Below are 23,067 nucleotides of genomic sequence, written 5' to 3'. Positions count from 1 at the left end.
GAATCACTTGAGAGTGAGTAACTTTTCACTTTTGGGTGAGGTATCCTTTTAATTATTATCTATGTATTGTAATTTTTTTTTTGAGTAGTTTATTTATAAATCATTCACAAAATTAATTAACATTTTATTTCTAAAAATCCTAAAAGTATTCCCCCAACCCCTCTCTGCTGATTGTATTTTCTAGTTTATGATGGGATTCACAAGTCAACTAAATAAAGTTAACCTGCTTCATCCAGTGTTTTGATCATTTGGAATTGGAATGTCTTTATTGTCCCCGAAGGGCAATTAGGTTTACAGCAATAGCCGGCTGTTAACAGCAACAGGTCACACTTGAACAACATAGAAGTGACAGTAAAGAATATAATTAATCATAATCAAAATTTTTAAAACAGTGGAAATCAACATCCTTCTTAGTCTGGAGGGAATTTGGTTGGAAAAACATCATTAGTTTTTTCGTCACCCCTGAGCAGAAGAGATACTTAAACAAAAAGGCAGTCTGCTGGAGACTATGTGGCTCAAATGAAGCAAATCATTCACATATTTTCTGGAAATTTTTAAAAATCCAGGCATTTTGGCAGGAAATTCTAAAATGTTTAGAGAATATATTCCATATCCCCATCGATTTTTCTTTCTCAACTCTCTATCTCTAGGCCTAAAAAATCCTATGTTAGAAGAAAAATCTGACAAAAACTGCTGAAAATTTTGCTGATAGCCTGTAAAAAAGCCATAACCAAAAAATGGTTACACCTCGAGAAACCTAAAATTGTTGACTGGTTTGACATAATTTATGAAATCTTTAAGATAGAGAGGCTAACAATAAACCGTCGTTTACAGACTGAGGAGTTTAATGAGAAATGGAGAAAATGGGTAGAATATATTCTTCCATTAGACCAGATTAATTAAAGAATGATTGACCAGTCAGAAAAATTTGAATTTTATTTTGTTTATTTTGTGTATTATTTTTTGTAGTGAGAGAAAACATAACAGTAAGATAGCGAGAAGAACAATACCTATTTAAAAAAAAACCCAAATAAATTAATATTTTACATTTAAGATCCTAAATGTACCATCCTCATAGTTCCATATGTACATAGATTATAAAAATAAAGAAAGAAAAGGGTAGACGGTGCCACAATATGGTTGTAAAAAAGTACACAATTGAAATGTAACTGAAAAGCAACAAATCTGTTTCTTTTTGATGATATACACAACAATTATGAGTGTATTGATTTTTCTTGTTTCTTATAATGTGCTTAAATCATTAATGTAACTTCCGTATTTATTAATGGAATTTTTTGGTATTTTATAATTTCATTTATTTCTACAATTTTGGGAATGCGATGTTTGATTGTTTTGTAAATACATTGTGGAAATGCCTATCTGTCTGTGGATTTGAAAACTGCAATAAAAACTAAATGGAAAAAACAACTAAAAAAGAAAAATGAATCACTATCAAGTAAAAATAAACACACAACCTAAAGCTTGGAACAAATAAACAACTGGAACAAATGAATGCAAATATCTGTTGGACCTTGCTCGTCTGAAATAAGTATTACTTCTACCTGATGGTAGGAGGCAAATCTTTGAATAAAGTGTACGGTTCTCATCTGCTAAAATTGATATTACCCTCTTTATGACTCTCACCTCATACACCTGTCCAATGCTGTTAAGATTTGTGCCCAAAATCTTTTGAGATAGATGAACAATTTTTGAAAGTCTGTTTTTACTTGTCACCCTTAAATGACCGTTCCAGGATTTTACTGCAAAAGTTAAGAGACTCAATAAAAGAAGAATAAAATGTCCTTAGAAGAGACCTCTCCATATTAAATCCTTTCAACCTCCTTAAGTAAAACAATTGTTGATTCACCTTTTTACAGATAAAGTTTGTGCTGGCCTCAAAGTTTAGTTGATCATCCAGGATAGTGCCTAGGCAGGGGCGTATCAATCGTGGGGATGAGGTGGGATATGTTCCCCTTACTTTTAGAAACAAACCATTTGGAAAAAGGTGATTAATAATAATAAGAACGTAAACTTTTTGATCCTATTTAGCTGCCCCCCCCCCTTTTTTTTTTAAATGTCCCCTGTGTATTTATGAGCATTCACTATCTCAACAACTGTACCATTTATAGTAGAAGTAGCGTATAGCATTAATAATAAAGTTACACCGAAAATCAATAAGCATCTCTTTAGTTTTAGGTTATTATATTTTAATAAATATTAATTAATTATATAAATATTAAGTTGTAAATATGATACCTCAGGGTTCTGTCCTAGGCCCTCTTCTTTTTAATTTAAATACGCTCCCTCTCAGCAAGATTATTGGTAGTTTTAAAGTTATATCTTATCATTGCTATGCAGATGATGTACAATTATATTTTCTTTTAGCCCTGACAGACTAGACAAACTGTTTCTCTTGCAGGATTGTTTAGTCTCCATTAACTATTGGATGGCAGACAATTTTCTGCAATGTTGATTTTTACTCCAGATAGCATCACCCCAATGCTCAAGCAAGTTTTTGGGGTTTGTCATCTTCAAATTGCAGTGACATTAGAAATCTGGTTGTCATCTTTGATAGAGCTCTGTGTTTAAATAGCCATGTTAAGTCTGTTGTTTGTAGATGCTTTTTACTTCCGAGGAACATCGCAAAAATCTGAGATATTGTTATAAAGGAAAAGTGGAGATGCTTGCATGCCTTAATCTCTTCACGGTTTGGATTATTGTAATGTTGTTCACTTGTCTGAACAAATCTTCCATGGATTGATTGAACGTTGAGCAGAATGCAGCGGCGAGGCTTTTAACCAATACCAGTAGCAGGTCGCACATTACTCCTGTGCTTAAAGCACTTCAGTGGCTTCCTATTGGTTTTAGAGTAAATTTTAGGATTCTGGTCATTACATATAGAGCTCTGCATGGTCAAGCACCCCTATATATTCAAGATCTTTTACGTAGTCACTCATGTAGCCGATCTCTGAGGTCTTCTGGCAAAGACCTTTTAGCAATTCCCAGAACTCAAGACTAAAGGTGACCGTGCCTTCTGTGTGGTGGCCCCAATGCTCTGGAACTCTCTCCCTTTAGCACTGAGAAATCTGGGATCAGCTGAACTTTTTAAAAAGCGTTTAAAGACACATTTTTGGTCAAGCTTTAAATTAAAAGTATTAGTGTTACTTGGATTTTTAACTTGTTTTAATATGTTTGAACATGTTTTCTTTAATTGATTAGTGTTCTTTTATCTGTTTTCTCTTATTGTAAAGCACTTTGTGACTCAATGTTTGGGAACAGTGCTATATAAATAAACCTTTACTTACTTGATAATTCAGGCAAATTAGAATGTATTTAATTTGAATACCAAACAAGATTTCTTTTAATAATGTGAAAAATAAACAGAAATGTTTAAATGCTGTATCTAAAATCAGCATATTAACGCAATTATATCAAGAAAGGAGTTGAAGTAGGCTAGCAGCCTTTGCACAGAAAGTGAAAATGATACATACAAAATCATAATTACACGTGACGATTTTGCCTTTCTATCTGCAACTTTTACACCCAAACAACTCTGAAAACAAGAAAGCTGTGTCATTTAAGCTAATGTTGTTTAATACACACATTTTGAAGCTAATCAACAGCATGTTATAGACATCCTTGGCAGCATTGTTTGGCGTAGACTCGAGTGGATTGATGGGAAGTGTGATGATGATGATGTGGTTTCGATGAAAATGAATTGTTGCGCTACGGTGACGTCACGCCCGTTGTTTCGGATGACGTTGAGAGAAGCAGGCCGCACGCGCATAGCAGGAACCTACTCTGTCAGATTTCTGTGGATCAAGGTCGTCGATTTCTCTTCAATCACACGGAAATACGGGTAAATATTCGAGATTGTTGGGGTTTTAATGTACCGCAAGTGTTCGTGGGACGCTCTCGAGGTCCCAGCTGTCCGTTTTGCGTGCGTGCCATCACGTCTGCTAGTCGTTAGCACAGCTAGCGCGTTAGCCTGGCTAAATGAATATCACAAACAAGAACGACTTTCATCTAGTCAGCGGTTTTAACACGGTCATCCACACACAATATTAGCTACTTTTGAAGGGAAATATTCGCCTCGGGTGTCGCTTTGGCGTTGACATCATTGTTTGTCGCGATAGTCGGGTAAAAGACAAATGTTTTCTAATTGCGGAGCCGCTCTCAGCTGATTTTCCACGGACTTGCTCCAGAATAACCAGAATAATTTGTATGGTATTCTGTCGTTTGCATTGTTGCGGTCAACTTCTATATTTTCACATTTAACACTTACTTGCTTCTTTATTCGAATTGAAGCGCAACTGTTGCCAGACTGTTAATCGTTATTTGATCAGCAGGCTGTTTAGGTTACTGTAACCTGGACCATTCGTTTGTTTGTTTGAGAAACAAAAAGCGAACAAAGAAACTTTTGTTTTATGCAGCATGTTGACAGCCTCTAGCAGGGTCGACAACAAATAAGTCGAGTTTAAAGTAGTTTTTTTACTATAACTGGAGTCCAACAATCGACTGTTTTCATTGTTAAACATTGTTCATGTTTTTCTCCTATCTGGTGCATCTTTTGTTTGATACATTTGAAATGGGTACATACTAACTAGAGCAGGGAGGATATGAAAGTTGATACATTTAGTGTAATTTGTTTCATCATATTGCCTTTATGCAGTTTAACACTAAATGTGTGTGTACGGAATTGGTTTGTTACAGTGTATTGTACAGTTTGCTTGTTGCAGTTTGCATTTACTTACTTAAGTGATAACAGTAAATTAGAAACCATTGCAAATAACTAAGTTTAATTGTAGACCGACATGCTTGTGGTTTATTCATTCATCATTACTTATTTGTCCCAGTAACAAGGACACTAAAATAAAATGTGAATTTTTAACAATAAAAATAGAACAATAGATTGAAGATAATAATATTATTTGCTCACCCTTATCCCATTCAAAATTTTATGGTATTGTTTCTCCCTATGCAATACAAGAATACTATTTTTTTTCTCACAAATCCTCCAATCCATAATGACCATGAAAGCTCAAAACTATTATTTGGCTTCAGAAAAATTGCAATATTCCATGCAAGTTGTATAAGATTTCCGGGATGCACCAAATGAAAATTCTTGAACGAAACCAAAAATTTAAGATGTGTTTGTAATTTTTTTGAACAATGCCTAATGCAATACTTAAAAATTAATTTCTCGCAGTTTGCAAACACATACTTTAGTGATAACAATAATTTAGAAACAATTGCAAATGACTAAGTCTAATTGTACACTGAAATGCTTGTGGGTAATCAACATTTATCATTTCTTTTTTGTCCAATTATCCTGCAACAGGGAGGCCTTTGACCTCTTTGTCAAGGCCCAAAAAGACACCATAAAAGTCAAACATATCACTCTTGTGCATAAAGCTATTATTTAGCTTTAGCAAGTTGGTAATATTCCACACTAGTTTTTAGGGATGCAACAAAATAAAAATTCTTAAACGAAACCAAAAATTCAAGATATGTTTGCAATATTAAACAGTGTACATATGCAAGACTTTTAAATTTAAATTTAATTTAAATTTTTTAAAGTTTTTTTGATATTTACCTAAACACAGAAGTGAAATCTAAAGGTTTTTAAATACAAATATTAAGGTTTTAATTAGTTAACCAATCTATTAATACACCAAATTTAATTAAACTTTTATTTAGATTAATAAAATGGCCCAATTTCCCAGTAATGGGTTGCAGCTGGAAAGGGATCCTCTGCCTAAAACATATGTTGGATAAATTGGTGTTTCATTCCGCTGTGGCGATATTAATAAAGAGACCAAGCTGAAATGAAAGTGAATGAATGCATGAATGAATATAGGCACAAAAGTAAGACTGAATTTAAATTAAATTTAAATTACACTTAAGGAACACTTTGTTGTTAACATTTTTATTCAATGCTGTAATTATTTATTTTCAGATATTTACTAAACAACAAGGTAAGCATTGAACAATAACCGGTTTCAAGATTTACCGTGGTTAAAACAACTAAAATCGTACTGTTATGGTACATGCAAGTGTTTTTTTTTTTTTTACAGATTTATTTACGAATTTTATGTAGTTTTTTTTAGGGTAACAGTATGTCCAGCAGCAAATAACCATCCACATCAAAAGTTACTAGTCAGCCCACAACTCAGCACACGTTTGAAAAAAAAAAAAAAAAATCGAGTAATCCAAGGTTATGTTACCATCAGAATCTTTTACCGGCCCATGCCTATAACAGGGCTCAAAATTAACTTTTTTACTTGGTAGCACCGGTGCTCCCAACTTTAAATATTTAGGAGCACCAAAAGAAATTTAGGAGCAGCAGAAAAAATTTAGGAGCACCCACCAAAAATGAATGAGCACCACTGCAAATGGTATTTTAAGGGATTTATTGTATTTTAAAACAACATCAATTAGGACTAATAAAAACCAGAAACAACTATCTAACTAATGCTGAGATGACATTGATATTTGTGTGCAATAATTCCAAAATGAATGTCTAATAATTATAGAATATTAATGACGATGAAAATGACAATAATAGTAACAATGAATTACATTTCTTATTATGATGCTGCCTTGAGTGTGCTTGAATGTAAGTTATCTGCTATAAAAAGTCTGTTACTTTATAAAAAATAATTGTATAGTTTGCATCAAACAAAAATGAAGCCTTGCAGTAAGAGATATATATTTTGTACTGCTGTTTTTATATGCTTGTCAATTTAATAAATGATATTACTGCTACAAAACAAACAAAAGATTTTAATAAATAATTCAATTTAATGCTGAAAGCTGCAAAACGGTCATCAGTAAATAAATAAAAATAATAATATACACCTCAAGAAAGAATAGACAAAAGAAAGTAAGTAAAGTCTCACTTCTATCACTCTTTAAAAGTTTTGGTTTCAGTTTGTGTCAATTTAACTGTTCAGTCTGAGCTGATTTTCATTTTTCTGTGTTTGTGGGAAGCAGGTGAGTCAGCCGACCCAATTTATGAGCATGCAGAGCAGGATTCTTGCGATGACCACCGGCGCAATACCGCTCTTTGTTATGAGACACAGTTTCAGTGTAAACTTAGTAAAGGCGAGCATCTTTGGCAATGATATACAGTATTAGATTTGACTTTTAGCGGACATTTGCGCTGAACACGCAGTGAATGCAACGCATCGAGATTCGGGCACTTTCTCCGAAAAGCGCATACTTGATTGATCTCAGCTGGCAGATAAATATTCACCACGTGTCATGATCGCTCTCATCTGCGCCTCGACTTTAGATGGGGTTTGCAAACATGCATGCTTTAAGTTTTCACTCTTCAGCCGTTTGCATTTCCTGTGGTCATAAAAGCTCCTTCCCTGTCATCTGACAGCGGAATACCTTGAGTGATTGACAGCTAATATGAACCAATATAGCGGCAGGGAAGAGCAATTCAGCACGTTTCTAGAAAAAATCAAAACAGGTCGCACTAATGCTCCCTAATATATTATGAGGTCTCATAGATTAATTTTTGGGCGCTTATGCGACCAAAATGGTTGCAATTTGGAGCCCTGCTATAACGAGGACATTAACATGATAGTTAAAATATGTTGCGGCTTGAACTTTGAGCTTCATCATTTAAATGATCATATCGCATTTTAGTGTAATGATTACGACAAGCATTTGATCTTTTTTTTCATTCATAGCAAACACAAAGTGTTGTGTATGAAAATAAATGTTTAACAGTGTCAGTATAACTACTCTAGCCTATATAATGTTGAATATAATGCAAGAGGGAATCTGATAATGACAAATGTTTGATGTTACCAGTAGAAAAAAAAATGGTATAATAATGTTGTTAATGACCGATTGTAAGCATACAGTATGTCTCAAACACAATAATTTAACATCAGAATTATCATCAGCGTTAATGACCAGGACAAATCTAAAGTTCCAAGTCTATATAAATTTAGCATTTTAACCAACAGTGGACCTACACAAAGCCTATTGCTGTTTTACCACATGTTTGAGAATAACAATAATAATAGCCCACTCATATTAACCTTTATTTTACATCTACAGAATCGTGAGAAAATTGTAATCTTTATTTTAGGTAAAAAAAATTGCGTTTATTATTTTATTCTATATTGAGTTGTCATACCCCATTATGAAGTGTAAATATTGCGTTAACCCTTTTGTAATTTAAAAAATGTATATTAAAAGAGTTTAAATGGGAAAGTGCTAATTAAATATCACACTTAGCCAACAAATTTGGTGCATTCCTAAGCTCTTTTAAAGTTTGATTGGCCAACTGTAGGGCAGGGCCGATAAATGATATTATATCGAATCACAACAAGGTTTATGGCAAAAACAATGATAAACTCTGGATTTTTTACTGTATAATGTTCCAAGAGCCAATCACACAGCAGAAATGTGCAACAATGGAAATCTAAAAGTGTGTTAATATTGGAGATTTACTGAACTCAGCCCTGAAAATCTATCGACCAAAAATGTAATGCTATTTAATGAACCCTCTAATTTTTGTGGTTTCAGTCATTGTTGGGATACTCTTTTAAATCTGGAAGCATTAACAATTTATTTCGAAATGTGTATCATTATTGGAAAATAATTATCGAGATTACATTTTTGCCGTGTTGCCCAGCCCTAGCCAACTGTATAAACTTGTAAGTCAAATATCTGTGTAAAGTTTATTTTAGTGTTTCATTTTATTCTAAAAAAAAAAGGGGGACTTGCATCATGGTGACACAATTTCAATAAATAAATAAATAAATAAATAAAAGTGACTAAAATACTGTTTCTTTTAATATAACAGGTTAGTGGTAAATGATGCTATTATTTACTACTTAGCGATTAAATAATGCTAATGAAATACTAATTGTTGTACTCCATCTACAGGATCGTCTTCTCCCGTCCCCCTTACCCCCCCTTTCTCAAACAGCATGGCTCAGGAGACAAATCAGACGCAGGTGCCAATGCTTTGCACTATGGGATGCGGTTTCTATGGTAACCCTCGCACCAATGGAATGTGCTCTGTCTGTTATAAGGAACATCTGCAGAGACAACAAGGTGGGGGACGAAACAGTCCCCCAGGTGAAAAAGGTAAATCTCCCAGTGTCCTACTTGTCGAATGCACCATTTGCATTAAGAACTAGAGATGCAGAAATCAGAAGTTCAGTTTTTGTGAAAAGTGTGAGATTGGCAACTGTCCCAATTTTTTTTTGTTTTAATTTGTGTAATCTCTGTTCTGGGCTTGCATACAAACCACACAGCAGTGATTTTATAGTACAAAGTGTGTTAATAGAACATTAACAGAGGCCACAGATGCAGCACAGATGTACCAACAGACATACTGGCCTGGGCATACAGAAAAAACACAATATATTCTGCATAAATGTCAATGTGTTACATTTGTTAAAGTTCTTTCATTTCATACTTCTATGATTTAGTTTTTTTAAAACAGTAGACAAATACATATGAATTTTGTGTTGTCCATTTTTCATTATAGCTCCAGGGTGTCCGCGGGGTCTTAAAGTCTTAAAATGTATAAATTCACTGACAGAATGTCTTGGAGGTCTTAAATAATTTTAAATGGTTTTTAATTTTCCTGTGTACATTTATTTATTTTTATATATATTTCTTCTTTTTTAAAAAACAAATCTATGTTGACAAAATGCTTGTTTTGACACATTTATTTAGAAAAAAAATCTTTAGCATTTAGCCCTGTTTAAGTCTGAAATTTCACTTATAATGGTCTTAAAACAGGTTTTTAAGTCCTAAATTTGGCCTGATGAAACCTGCAGAAACCCTGTACTCAAAATTAGGCAATTGTTTTTATTTTTTTGTTTTAAAAAGTCAGAATTTTTTTAATGTTGTAAAAGTTTAAAACACACATGTCAAATTTCATTTTTGCAAACCACTGTCAAGAAGTAGAGTAACCCTCTTTTTTCAATTTAGTAAACAAGAGCTTAATTTAAAGGGATGGTTTACCCAAAAATGTGAATAACGAAATTTAGTTTCGTTATTTTGTTATCTTCTGTTTTCGCAATTTGTGAATCATGTTTGACTTTGAAAAAAAACAACAACTCAAAAGTAGAAGCTCACTTTTCCTGATTTTAGTAATACTGGAAAGAAATCCAAAATACTGAATTGGGAATGGGAGGTTTTATTGAAGAATCTGTAATGCAGGGTTCATATCAGAAGTGGAATGAAATAATTCGGAGAGTAGATTACATACCAAGTCAATGCAAACTCACATCACGAATATTGAAGAATTTCCACCAGGCGGCACAAATGATGCAGAATGTGCGAAAAGTAATTGAAGTTGTGAGGAAAATGTTGTGTTGTGTATGTGTACATGTTCAATGAAATGTATTAAGCGTATGTGTTGTCCTCGAAGTCTTTGGTGGTTGACCTAAATATCATTGATTTGGGTGAAAAAACATCCCGTGAGTAAATTAGATTGAGAATGACACCGTGTTCTGCATTTGTTGTGAACCTAGCATAAGGGGTAGTGGTCTAGTGGGCTTAGTGGATAACTAACAGCCTAGTGGATAAGTGCGCCGACACTTACGGCAACCAGAGTTCGATTCTTTGTCGACCCTTCCTCTCTTTCTGCTCCCAATACTTTCCTGTTCGTGTCCTCCACTGTCCTATCTCAATTAAAGATAAAAACCCCCTATAAAATAATTTTATTTATATATATATATATATATATATATATATATATATATATATATATATATATATATATATATATATATATATATATATATATATATATATATATATATATATATAAATAATATAAGTACATCTGCTGTGTTCATAGCAGCAACTAGCAAAGTAATTTATCATTTTTATTCAGTCTGTCTACTGTTTTTTTATGCATAATTAAAGCTAGTCACCATATTATGTTTTTACCTTATATTTAATTTTTTTTTGTTATTGAAAAAAATGTGCTTGTAAAAAAATATCAAGATCTGTGCATCGGTTTTATGACACAAATGTGCTTTGAAGTTAAGAGGAATTAATTCCCTGTGTCTTTCCAGCAGCCACATCTCCTGTAGGTTCACCAGGTGCTTCTCCAGTAACAGTGGAATCCACCCCTCTACCCACTACAGAAGCTGGTACCCCGACTGAAGAACGCACGTCTAGGTGAGAATGAATAAACCAAGCCATTCTTGGTCAAATTGGTACAGACTATAAGCGAAAACAGTCTGTAGGCCAGTCATAATCTCTTAATGATCACCAGATGTGTGTAATTTTATAGTAAGGTATTCTAACAAGTAGGTCCTTGTGTTCATGAAGTAGTTCACCGAGCCCAGTAACTCAGCAGATGACTGCCATGAGCATCTCCCAGGACACGGCAACCACTGACTCAGACAGAGCAGAAGTGGAGGAGGAAGAGGAGGAGGGTTCGTCTAAAAGCACAGGTCTGTCTAATGCATGCATACTGAACACAATATTTCTTGCTCTTTATTGTTTTGAATGTAATCCATAATTATTGTTGGATATTATATACATTTATATAAAATGCTGTATTTTATTTTGTTGTGGTTGTTATTGTGTAGGGGTCTGTTTGGTGTCCGAATTAATTTAATATCACAAAAGTGGTTTTATATACATAGAAGGCATATTAAATTCAAGAAAAGTGTCTGCTTTAATGTTTCAGATATCTTAGAAATTAGTCAAAATATTTGGGAAATGTACTTATTCTCATCTGTATTTTTATATAGAAGTATCTGAAGATATAGGTACATTAATATATCTAAAAATATAAGTTATCACACTTAATGTATTATACAAAATTAAAATGTCTTACTGACAAATAGTGTAACCCAGGGATGCCTAACCCTAACGGTTTGGAAAAGTCAAGGTTTTTAAACCGCTAAAATTTTCTGTTATGCCATTCCTATGATATATGAAAAGTTTTGTAAAGAGTTCTTTTGAAACTAATGAAAGAGAGCAGAAGTCAATGATTTAATTGAATTTAGCCTGACATCTTTACTGTTCCAAAATATTACAAATGTTTAGTAAAATTAAATATATATTTTGTTAAAAGGGTTGTTGGACATTAGACAACTCGGACATTTAAAAAGAACTTATTTTAGAGCAGTTATCACAAAACTGTGAATCCATGATGTTTTTATTCAAGGTTATTATACTGTCAGAAACTTATACTGGCCCATGCCTAAAATCATACCAAAAATTGTATAGTAGTAATTTTTAGACAAAAATAAGCAGGACATATTATAATGTGATACCGTAGGGGCTATTTTATGCTTAAACTTAGACTTTGAACCTCACTTTATATTACAAATCTTGCACGTTAAAGCATTGCATGATATGAAACTATTTTCATTCTGAAATAGCTTGAAAAAGTTGACAATTGCAAAAAATACATGTAAAATCTTTGTTTATTATAAGGGAATAATGAGGTTATTATTAACTATTATATTTTACTACATTGTTTGAAGCATTTAATTTTGCATGATGTGTTCCTGGTGTACTCAAGAAAGCAAAAAAAGTATTGGCAGATTGTTAAAATATAAAAAAAAATTATATTGATGTTTTTTCCATCCTCTAGTGCTGTTGTTTTGTTTACTTTTTTGTTAATATATGCATCATTATGAAACATTAAACTAAACTAATGAGGATAATAAATAAAAGCAAGCCTTGTGCTAAAGTCCTTCTATCAGTTGTCTTTATAAGGAGTTATAAATACTGATGATTTGTTACATTATTGATTTGAGTGCCAGAGCAACATGTAGCGGGGATGTTTCTTGTGTTTTAGAAATGATCCATTAGAGACTGACTGTGTTTTTTATCACAGGGCCAGTAGGGGAAGCTGCACAAGCTTCCTCAGACGGAGATCAGACTCCTGACAAGAACAAAAAGAAGAATCGATGCTTCACTTGTAGGAAAAAAGTTGGCCTCACGGGTAAGAGCCAAGGGAAGAGCTTTGTGTTCTTCAATAAGGGCTGGGCTTTTATCTTATCTATGAACAGACTTCAAGACGTAAAAAAATCTAGATTTACTGCAAAAGAAGTTAATTTTAATGTTTTGTTGAGAGAGTCAACAAATATTCTCTGCAGTCTTATTCCTATTCCTTATGTACATGCATATTTAACCATATTTTTAACCATTAAGACAATGTAAAAACGTATATTTTGTACATCATTGCACTGTATGAAGGGCTCTACAATTTTTTTTGAAAATAAATACTTTCATTTACAGGGATATATTCATTTATTCAAAACAAGGTATTATTAGCAATGCTGCTATTTCATCTTCATATTCATGAAAGGATTCTGAATAATAGATCACAGTTTCCACAAAAACATTAACTGTTTTAAATACTGATAATAATAAGAAATGTTTCTCAAGCACAGTTTAGTTTACTGAAGTATTTTTGTATTGAATTACAATATAGTGCATAGTAGTATGTTTTAAAAAAGATATATATTAGGGCTGTCAATGTTACCGCATATTCTATTAATCTGAAAAGGTAAAGACGTTATTATTTAACACAAATGATTGTTTGATAAGATTTGACGTTTGGCAATATTTCAGCTTTGAATTTTAGCCATTAAGCTAAATTCCTGCTGATTGGTCCCTGTGACAAGCAGCCGTACATCGAATCAAAGGTTTATTTTCGTGGTCATCCAGTTATTGAAGCGCAGCTGCCATACAAGCGTGAAGTCAACTCAAAAAACAACTAAAGCATTTGCGAAATCTTTCAAAACAGCCTTACTTAAAGTAACGGGTATGAATGTCGAGAAGCCAATAAGACTATAGTAGAGCTGTAGTAAAAGCACAGTTTAGCCTATCTATTTTAAGTGTCCTATATGTTGTGTAGACCAAGTCAATTCCAATTAAAGTAAAACCAAAACCAAAATACAATTAATTGCATTTTTTAAATATATATTGAAACAAATCTTATTTTAGTTCTAAATTGTATTTAGTATTTTATTAAAACAAAACATTCTCAGCTTAACGACTAAGCTGCCAGTGTAATAGATTTAATGAATATGCATTATTTTACTGTACGTTGGGATATGTGCGTTTTTTATTTGTAGAGTATGCTTATTACTATATAATTTATTTACTTATTGGTAACAAAAATATATATATGTATATATAAAAATATTTAGTAGGCTAATCAGATATGTTATTTAATTTCTGTTCAATTGTTGTTCAGGATTTAACAATAAAGGCTAAATGATTGCAACATGTCTCGCTGTCATTTAAAACATGTGATACGTAACTCAACACCACTGCTTTGTGCAAGCTTTATACATATTATACCACGGTAATGAACCATCTAGATATAGCACAAGAGAAATGTACTTGCTCTGACAGCCCTAACCGTACTATCATTGGGAACTATTGTTACAAGAATATTTGAACATAAAAAAGCTAGAAAAACAAAATAAAAAAGTGAGTCCGTTTGCAGAAGGAACTTTCATTGCACATGCTGAAGACCACTGGGTAGGGTTGCACCAGCTGATCGCTAGTTCTTTAAACTGGAACATAAAGTCCACACTAGGGGCTTAGTAACTATTAGATAGTTTGTAACTACGGTTGCACCACATGGTCTTAAGGCAAATTGTAGTTTGTAGGTCGCATTGAATGACGTAATATCCAATAAAAAGCATTTAAATTGTTAAACTGCTTTAAAATTCTGGGACTAATGCGTCTATTTATAACTGTCCTATGAAAATAAAATTATAAATCACATTTTTATTGCACATTAAATTACAGTCAGTCACTAATAACAGACGATGCACATACCAGCATCAAGAATGCACGCGAAATACACTTGAAGTTATCAAAACATTTTAATGTCCTACACATGACAGAAAAAAGAGCAGGGAGATGAACTTCGTCATGAAAAAAATCCCGTTTTAATTGATTTATACAATTAACACAAAACACTCTTTAAAAGAAAATTAAACTCTTCGAGATTTGGGAGGAAAATAAGGCTTGTGAGTAGAAGATCATTCTTCATTACAATTAAGAGCTGCTCAACATAAACTAATCCTGGCATCATCTCTTTTCTATCGTTATACATGGGGGAGGCTGCTGTAAATATTTGGTTGGAAAGTATTGTTACGTTTAAACTAAGTTCAGTGATGCATCACTGATAAAATATCTATTAGTGCGCAAAATATTAGTGGGTAAGTTGTAACTTTAAGTCACTACGTACACTTAAGGGCATCACACACCGGATGCGCCTCTTTGGCGCAGCAGAAATATAAAATCCTGAGTCGTGTGTGGGCGCTGCCGACAGCCGCCGACTTGCGGCGCCGGTGTGTGTACCGTGATAGAAACCTATGTTTAGAATTCTAAAATGCATGGCGCGATGCTGCGCGTTGCAGATCGGCGCTTCTGGTGTGCGACCAGCTTAAGGCTACGTTTTAACTTGCGCACTGCTGGTGCAACCAGCCCCTGGAGATCAGTAAGTGATCAAAAATACCTCGGTGTAATTGATGAAACTGACATAAGCACTTTCAAAACAAGTTAAAAAGTAATACATTTATAACAACAATTAAGATAATAAAACTAAGGGATCTGTTTCCTTAAACTAGTCATGGATTTCTTTATTTTTAAGCTGCATAATTACTTCTATATTTTACATTTGCATTATTCTTGGTTAATCAGAGACCATGATTGCAAATTTATTTTATTGATCGACAGCCCTAATATATAAAAAATAGAATTTATACACTGTAAAACCCAAAAATTTAAGGTAACTCAAACTATTTAAGTTCAAAAACTAATCCTAATGAGTACTGTGAACTTAATCCATTTGAGTAAATGAAGCAATTTGAGCACAGTAAAACCCGATAAATGAAGAAAACTCAGTTAAAAAACTAATCTATATAAGTACTGTGAAATTACTCCATTAAAGTTGAAGTAAAGAGGTATTTAATTAACTTATTACCTTCAACACTGAGTCTGACTCTTTTCAAATGAGTAGAATTAACTTTCAGTACATTTTGAGTTAACTGCACTCATTTCATTTGATGAAGTTGACAGTTGGGTTTTACAGCGTAACATTTCACATTATTTCTCTTTTCGATCAAAAAATGCTCTGGGTTGTACATATTTTGAAAATAGTAAAAATCTTACCAAGCTTAAACTTTTTTGATTTATTTTTTTAACGCATGTAATTTTTTCCCCAAGATGATCATTTATTTTTGGTCTTTAATGTTTTCAATAAATATTGCACATGGTCTTTTGGTATCCACCAGTTTCAAATCAAAGATTAAGCTCGCATAACTGACCATTTGAAAAGACTGAATGCACTTTTTGTGTGTAACCAGGCTTTGACTGCCGCTGCGGTAACCTGTTTTGCGCTATCCACCGTTATTCTGACAAACATGACTGTCCCTACGACTACCGAGGAGCTGCCGCCGCCCGCATCCGCAAGGAAAACCCCATCGTGGTCGCCGAGAAGATTCAGAAGTTATGAGGACTGATGGCTTAACGAGCAAAACAAATTGTTTGACCTGCAAGTTTTGGAACCATGGCGCTGAATAACACCATTCTAAAAATGGATTCATTTCTTCATTGTAGGATAAGGTGGGTGGGGTCGTTGGGTACAGCCCCTTCGTGACCACTCCCTAAAACTATCATCTCCCTGTCTCTCCCAGAAGGACGATGTTCAGGTGTGAATGTGTGATATGCTGAGAGATATTGTGTGTGTGTGTTTTTTTTTTTTTTTGAGATTCAGGGAGAAGAGGGATTGGTTGTCAGATGGGCATCCCTGTGCACCGGGGGGAGGGTGGGCTCTTTAGTTTATACCCTGGCATTGATTTTTTTGTTAGGATATTAACATTATTTTTTTATAGGAGCCCTGCGATGAGGGTTCAGGAGTCCAGTTGAAGCGGGTGGGAGGGGAACGTCGAGGGGAATTTTCTGATATTGCAAAAAAAAAAAACCTTGCTGAAGAATATAGATTTTAATGACTACTCCCTCATTTACCCATGTAAAATTATTTCTCTGTGTTATTCTTTTTTCTTTATTCTGATGAATTATCCCGACATGTCAAATCCCAGCCTGTGCATTTAAAAGAAAATTCTCTTTTATATATTGACTTATCATGCTAATGTTGGGTGCATGAATAGTTATCAGATAAGGTTTTTTGGAAGGGGGGAGGGTGGGGTGTAGCAAGAGCCTTGACATAAGCGAGTGACTGAGGTTTATTTCCTTTCCTTTTCTGTTTTAATGAGTGTATGGCATCAGAAGATCTATATTAATATATTGTACGTAGCTTGAATTGTGTGATTGCATTCTATTTATTTTGTATTATCATTTGGTTGGTTGGTACTGGAGGATTGGAAGCATGTGTCCCCCAAAAAAACCTTCAAAAAAAAGGAAACCCCTTAATCTTTCTGTCTTTACACATGCGTTTTAATGAATTATAACTCCTCATGGAATGGAGAGGATTGGAGTTTTAAAATCAAAGCACAAAAATGCTTTTCAGTTCGCACAAACACAACAAAACGTGCAGATCCTCAGTGCTAGGAGGCTCGTTGTTGATAATGCACGCCAGCGATAAACGATTTCGTTCTTTGCTCTCGACTGCGAGTGCGAGGTATTCGTTAACCACCAGCAGACCAATGAATGATGCTAATGGAACCGGCTAGTAATTTGTTTATTAGGCGATGCCTTTCCGTTCCAAGACATGTATATTTACAATTTCTTCCGCTATGCTTATGTTCTAGTGGAAGATGCACACAGACGCTTCCCCTGACAGATAAACGTCGCATGCTCGCACCGTTATTCGGCCAACTGCAAAGTTTGCTACAGCCACATTTGCGTTAAGCAAAAAGAATGTAAGACAAAACAGCGTCCCATTGCATGGGCGACTCTGGTATTCTAGCAAATGGAATTTTTGTTATCTGATGTACATAATACATGGCTGCCATTCTAATCAGAATGTTTAAATAAGAACGAGAGAGATTCAGAAGAAAAAAAACACACATGAAATGTCTGTTTTGTGCGTATGCGGTTGATTTACTACCCATATGTAAGAAGAAAGGTGTTCTCTGTCATCCTTCAAGGGAATCCTGTGTGTTTGTGCTGATTGTGCGTATTTTAATTACTATTATTATTAACTTGTTTTTAGTAAAAGGGCTGAAACAACCATTTTGTATTAATCCTCAATGTTGTCCTTCCCTCATAAGCATCTGTTGTTTCTTTATCCCCCATGATTCGTACTCAACCGCTTGATGTAGTAGGCTTGTTGAAAGCAATTTGGTGGATGTATCTGATTTGAAGTCCTGGTAATGACCTTGCTGCTTTATTAAGGAAATAACCTGAGCTTTAATTAGCACCGTCTGTGATTTGCAGCATTATCCTCGGTGGGGCTGCCTGCTCAAGAGGGCTTTTGTGAAAGGCAGGTGTAAGTGGCTCAGTGAACTGGCATGTGTACACGCCATGCTTGGCTGAGCCGGCATCCTGACAGCCTTTTAATGAGGCTTTGGATCACACTCTTTCTGTCTGAAGCGTTTGCTTGAGGATAATCCTGCCCTTCTGGCTTTCGAGGGTAGGCACACAGACTGGGGAATGATAGTGTCATAATATGGGAATGCTGGAGAAATCTGTGAATGTAGTCAGCCGCTTGACTATGAAGCTCCAGCGGGTTGAACGCCAGCTATATTGTTGCCTCGAGTGTCTTATCAGAACGTTGGCATCGGAACATGCCCGTGCGTTATCCCGTCTACGCTAGCAATGATTAACCTTCATCGTTGCTTGTTATTGAGGAAAATGGAGAAGTGACTTCTTCCTTGATAGTTACTGCAGATGAATTGCCTTGATTTTATTTATTATTTTTTGTGTCGTTGACATTCAGCTTTCTCCCAGTACTTCACCGGAACATTCGGATGGGTGATGTGAGTTTCAGCTCAGGCGCGTTCGGCAGTATATTAACCAGCATTCATGGATTAATTTCCCAGCGTGCCCAGTCCCCCAGAGACACCACCAGATACCTTTTTTTTGTTTTCTTTTTTTGAAATTTAGGATTGTATGATGTGTATGAGTAAGTATAAAACCAATAAAATCACAAAGTTTATTTTAAATTTACACAATGTTTTGTGTTTTCCTTTAAACGTGTGTATAATTACCCAGACCATCTAAATGGAGTGGCGGGATTACACTATGCTTGTTCATTTCATGGACTTTTATTCATATGTATGGAAAACCAGAAGACAACGCAAGCTCACGCCATGTTCCAAAGTTTGTTTGGTGAACTCTGTCCTGTGAACTCATGTGACCTCAAATTGTGTGACCTCAGCTGAATTAAAACACACACATTTAGTCAGCGCTAATAGCCTAGTGGTGCTGTGCACCGACATATAACACAGAAGTGCTCACAGCGACCTGAGTTCGATCCCAGCTTGAAGTGCTTTGCCAATCATTTCCCTCTCTCTTCTCCTAATGTATTCCCCTCTGAATCTCTACTGTTTTATATTATAATAAGGGTGAAAAACCCCTAAAAATAAATTCATTTAATTATAATTTAATAATTTAAAAAAACACTTTTTCAGTGTTGTAGAAAAGATAAGTAACATATTTTTACAATTTAGATTATGCTTTCAATTATATTGTTTTACATTTTATATTGTTTTACATTTTAAATGTAATTTAATTCTTGAAACATTGTGCAAAGCATAATACAAGTCCCAGGTTCCCCCACAATGTGTATTATCTCAAAACTGCTCATGTATCTATATTATACTATACTACAAATACCACTTCTGTGTGGAAGTAAAACTTTTTGTGTGTCTCTTTAAATGCAAATGAGCTGCCCTTCCTTCCTTCTTTTTTTTTTTTAACCAATGTCTTTACCAGTGATGCCTTTCTACTTTACAATTATGGTACACTTTTTTTCCCCCATAGACTTTCATTCATATCTAAGGAAAGCCAGAATGCAAGCTCATGCTATGTTCCAAAGTTTTGTTTTTTGAACACTGTCCTGCGAATTAGTTTCACTTGAAGAGCAGTAGAATACGCACATTTTTGCAGTGTTGTAGTGAAGATGTGTAGCTTATTTTTACAATTTAGATTATACTTTAAATAATGCTTGACACTTTGTGCAAAGCGTAATACAAGTCTCAGGTTCCCCCACAATGTGTATTTTTAGCCCCAAATACTTCATGTATCTTTATTATAATATACTACAAATACCATTTCTGATGTGTGTTTGTGTCTTATTAAATGCAAAAAAGCTGCTGTTCCCTCCACCCTTTCCTAATACAGGCAAAGCCTTTACCACTTGCCAGTTTACAATCCTGGTATATGCCTTGTTTTGTTTGTAAAGCTTTGTGTGAGGCTCAAATTTTAAAACAAATTTACATAAAGTTGGTCGTATCTGTTAATATAAACATTTGGGAAAGAAATTGTATGAGTATCAGACAGTGTATCTCGGTTCTTGATTGGCATTGATGGTTCCTGAAAGAACTAAAACATTCCAAAAAGCCCTTCAACTCCACCAATGGTTCTTTGTTGTAAAAGTGTTCTGAATATATATATATATATGTATATATGTGTATATGTGTGTGTGTATATATATATATATATATATATATATATATATATATATATATATATATATATATATATATATATATATATATATATATATATATGTATATGTATATATGTGTGTGTATATATATATATGTATATATGTGTATATGTGTGTGTATATATATATGTATATATGTGTGTGTGTGTGTGTGTATATATATATATATATATGTATATATGTGTGTATATATATATATATATATATATATATATATATATATGTGTGTGTGTATATATATATGTATATATGTGTATATGTGTGTGTATATATATATATATATATATATATTTTTTTTTTTTTAAGTGTTCTTCAAATAAAAAAAAAGGTTCCTTTAAGAACTGTACACTTAAATAGTTCTTTCTCTCTTTTCACTCACTACAAAGAAAATTATTGAAAAGGTGGGCCACACAGTGACCTCACAGCAAGAAGGTTGCTGGTTCGAATCCCAGCTGGGCCAGTTGGCATTTCTGTGTTTAGTTTGCATGTTCTCCCCATGTTTTTGTGGGTTTCCGCCGGGTGGACCGGTTTTTCCCACAGTCCAAAGACATGCACCATAATTGAATAAGCTAAAATTGGCCGTAGTGTATTTGTGTATAGGTATTTCCCAGTACTGGGATGCAACTAAAAGGGCATTCGCTGGAAAAGTAAAAAGCGTAGTAGGACTGCTTCAAAATCTATCTGATGAACTTTGCCTATACATGTGAACTGGAAATGTTCTAGAATTGATGCCATATGGGAACCGTTATTTTCAAGAGTGTAGTGCATCTGGTTCATTGAAAATAAATTATGAATATGACTGTTGTATCTTTGCGTAAACACTCAGGTTACTGTATATACTGTGTGGGAAACTAACAAACGTGACTTCAGGAAATGGTGTAGAGATAATGACTGATCATCACCCACTTATTTGTCTGTAGCTGAACTTCTCTTAACCCGCCTCTGACATTTCTGCTGGGACAATGTCCTTTCGTGCTGTGCCATTACATGAGTAAACTAGAACACTGAAGATGTCGTGTGTGTATGAATCACCCTGAATTAGTGACATTAATGAATTTTATCTGGTTTCACTTCCTCTGTGGCTGGTTATAGTTTGTCTGCTCTTGTGAAAAACGGGCCGCACAAGTGAGGAACATTTTAAATGAAACATGTTTACAGCTATTTGTAGATAATTTGTTAGCCTTACCTATGGACAAGGCTATGGAAGCTAAAAAAAATCCAGATTTTACATTTACATTCCCTTTTCATATTTTCATGTATGAGAGATACTTCTAGATTAAGCTGTGGTTCATATCTCACGAATGAGCCCATTGTATGTATACTTCGGTGAATTTATCCTTGAATGACCGTAATAATCAGCTGTCTGGCAGATTTTGCAAAGCTACGCCAGCAGATCTGACAGAAATTCCCCCGATGCTCCTCCCTCGATGTGCCGTCAGCGTAATTTCCGGATGCGTGAAGAGCGAAGACGTTTGAACAGCCACTCTGCATGTTTTCCGCACTGACGTCGCATCGAGTCACGCGGTACATTCCTCCAGTCGAGTGTTACCAGTCAGTATGGATCAAAATAATAAAATATATAAACATTGAGTCCACTTGAAACATTTGATTTACGATTTATAGTTATGTTTAAGTAAAATGCAACTGGTTTCATTCTGTACTTTAAATTGATATTATTTTTCTTTAAAATTAAAAATAAAGTAATAGAAAAGAAGCCATTCGCTATTATAACTACAGCATTTGGGGGATTTATTTATTTATTATTTCTAATTCAGATAAAGGCTATTATTTGTACATTTTTATGGTAAATTTATCTTTTAAAAGTTTGTACATGTCTAGTGTAAAAAAATAAATAAAAAGGAGAGAATTTGTATTATTTTTGTGCACAATTTTGTAAATGTTGCACATCTGTTATACATATGAAGAAAAATGGCATGTTTCTTCATTATTTTCTATATTAACAATGATAGAATCTTTACAAATGCAAATAAATTATATTTTTGCTTTTATAAATGCTTTTATAGCATGACCAAACACAAACCTGTAAAGAAATCAATAATGAATTTTTTAATGTCAATAAACATTTTTATATAGTTTTATATAGTTTATGTTAAAGATTAAAACAATTACAGAGTATTGCATCATTATTGTTTTGTTCAACTATTGTACAATTTAGGCCATTAGACTCATTATTTTTGTGCAAAATTATGTAAATATTGCACATTTGTTATTCATATGATCCAAAAAACAGTATGTTTCTCCATTATTTCTATATTAACAATGACAGAATCTTTGTAAATGCAAATACATTTTTTTTTGCTTTTATAAATGCTTTTATAGCATGACCAAACAAAACCCTTTAAAGAAATCAATAATTCTGTATTTTTAATGTTTATAAACACTTTATATACTTTTATGTTGATTATTCATGCTAAAGATTAAAACAATTACCA

General features: G+C 33.8%; 1 protein-coding gene across 5 annotated transcripts; it reads left to right on the top strand.

The window, feature by feature from the left end:
• The first annotated feature begins 3,736 nt into the window (after positions 1-3,736).
• Positions 3,737-19,110, top strand: zgc:77486. 5 transcript variants are annotated; one of them, XM_021478225.2, is made up of 6 exons: positions 3,737-3,859; positions 8,914-9,117; positions 11,070-11,172; positions 11,329-11,450; positions 12,851-12,958; positions 16,347-19,110. In XM_021478225.2, the coding sequence occupies exons 2-6, from the start codon at positions 8,958-8,960 to the stop codon at positions 16,493-16,495; spliced, it is 642 nt and encodes a 213-aa protein (XP_021333900.1). In that variant the 5' UTR covers positions 3,737-3,859; positions 8,914-8,957; the 3' UTR covers positions 16,496-19,110.
• Positions 19,111-23,067: the final 3,957 nt, after the last annotated feature.

This window comes from Danio rerio, chromosome 8, assembly GCF_049306965.1.
Source record: "Danio rerio strain Tuebingen ecotype United States chromosome 8, GRCz12tu, whole genome shotgun sequence".
Taxonomy (NCBI): domain Eukaryota; kingdom Metazoa; phylum Chordata; class Actinopteri; order Cypriniformes; family Danionidae; genus Danio; species Danio rerio.
Note: the sequence above shows the minus strand (reverse complement) of the source record. Positions and strands in the feature narration are given on the sequence as shown.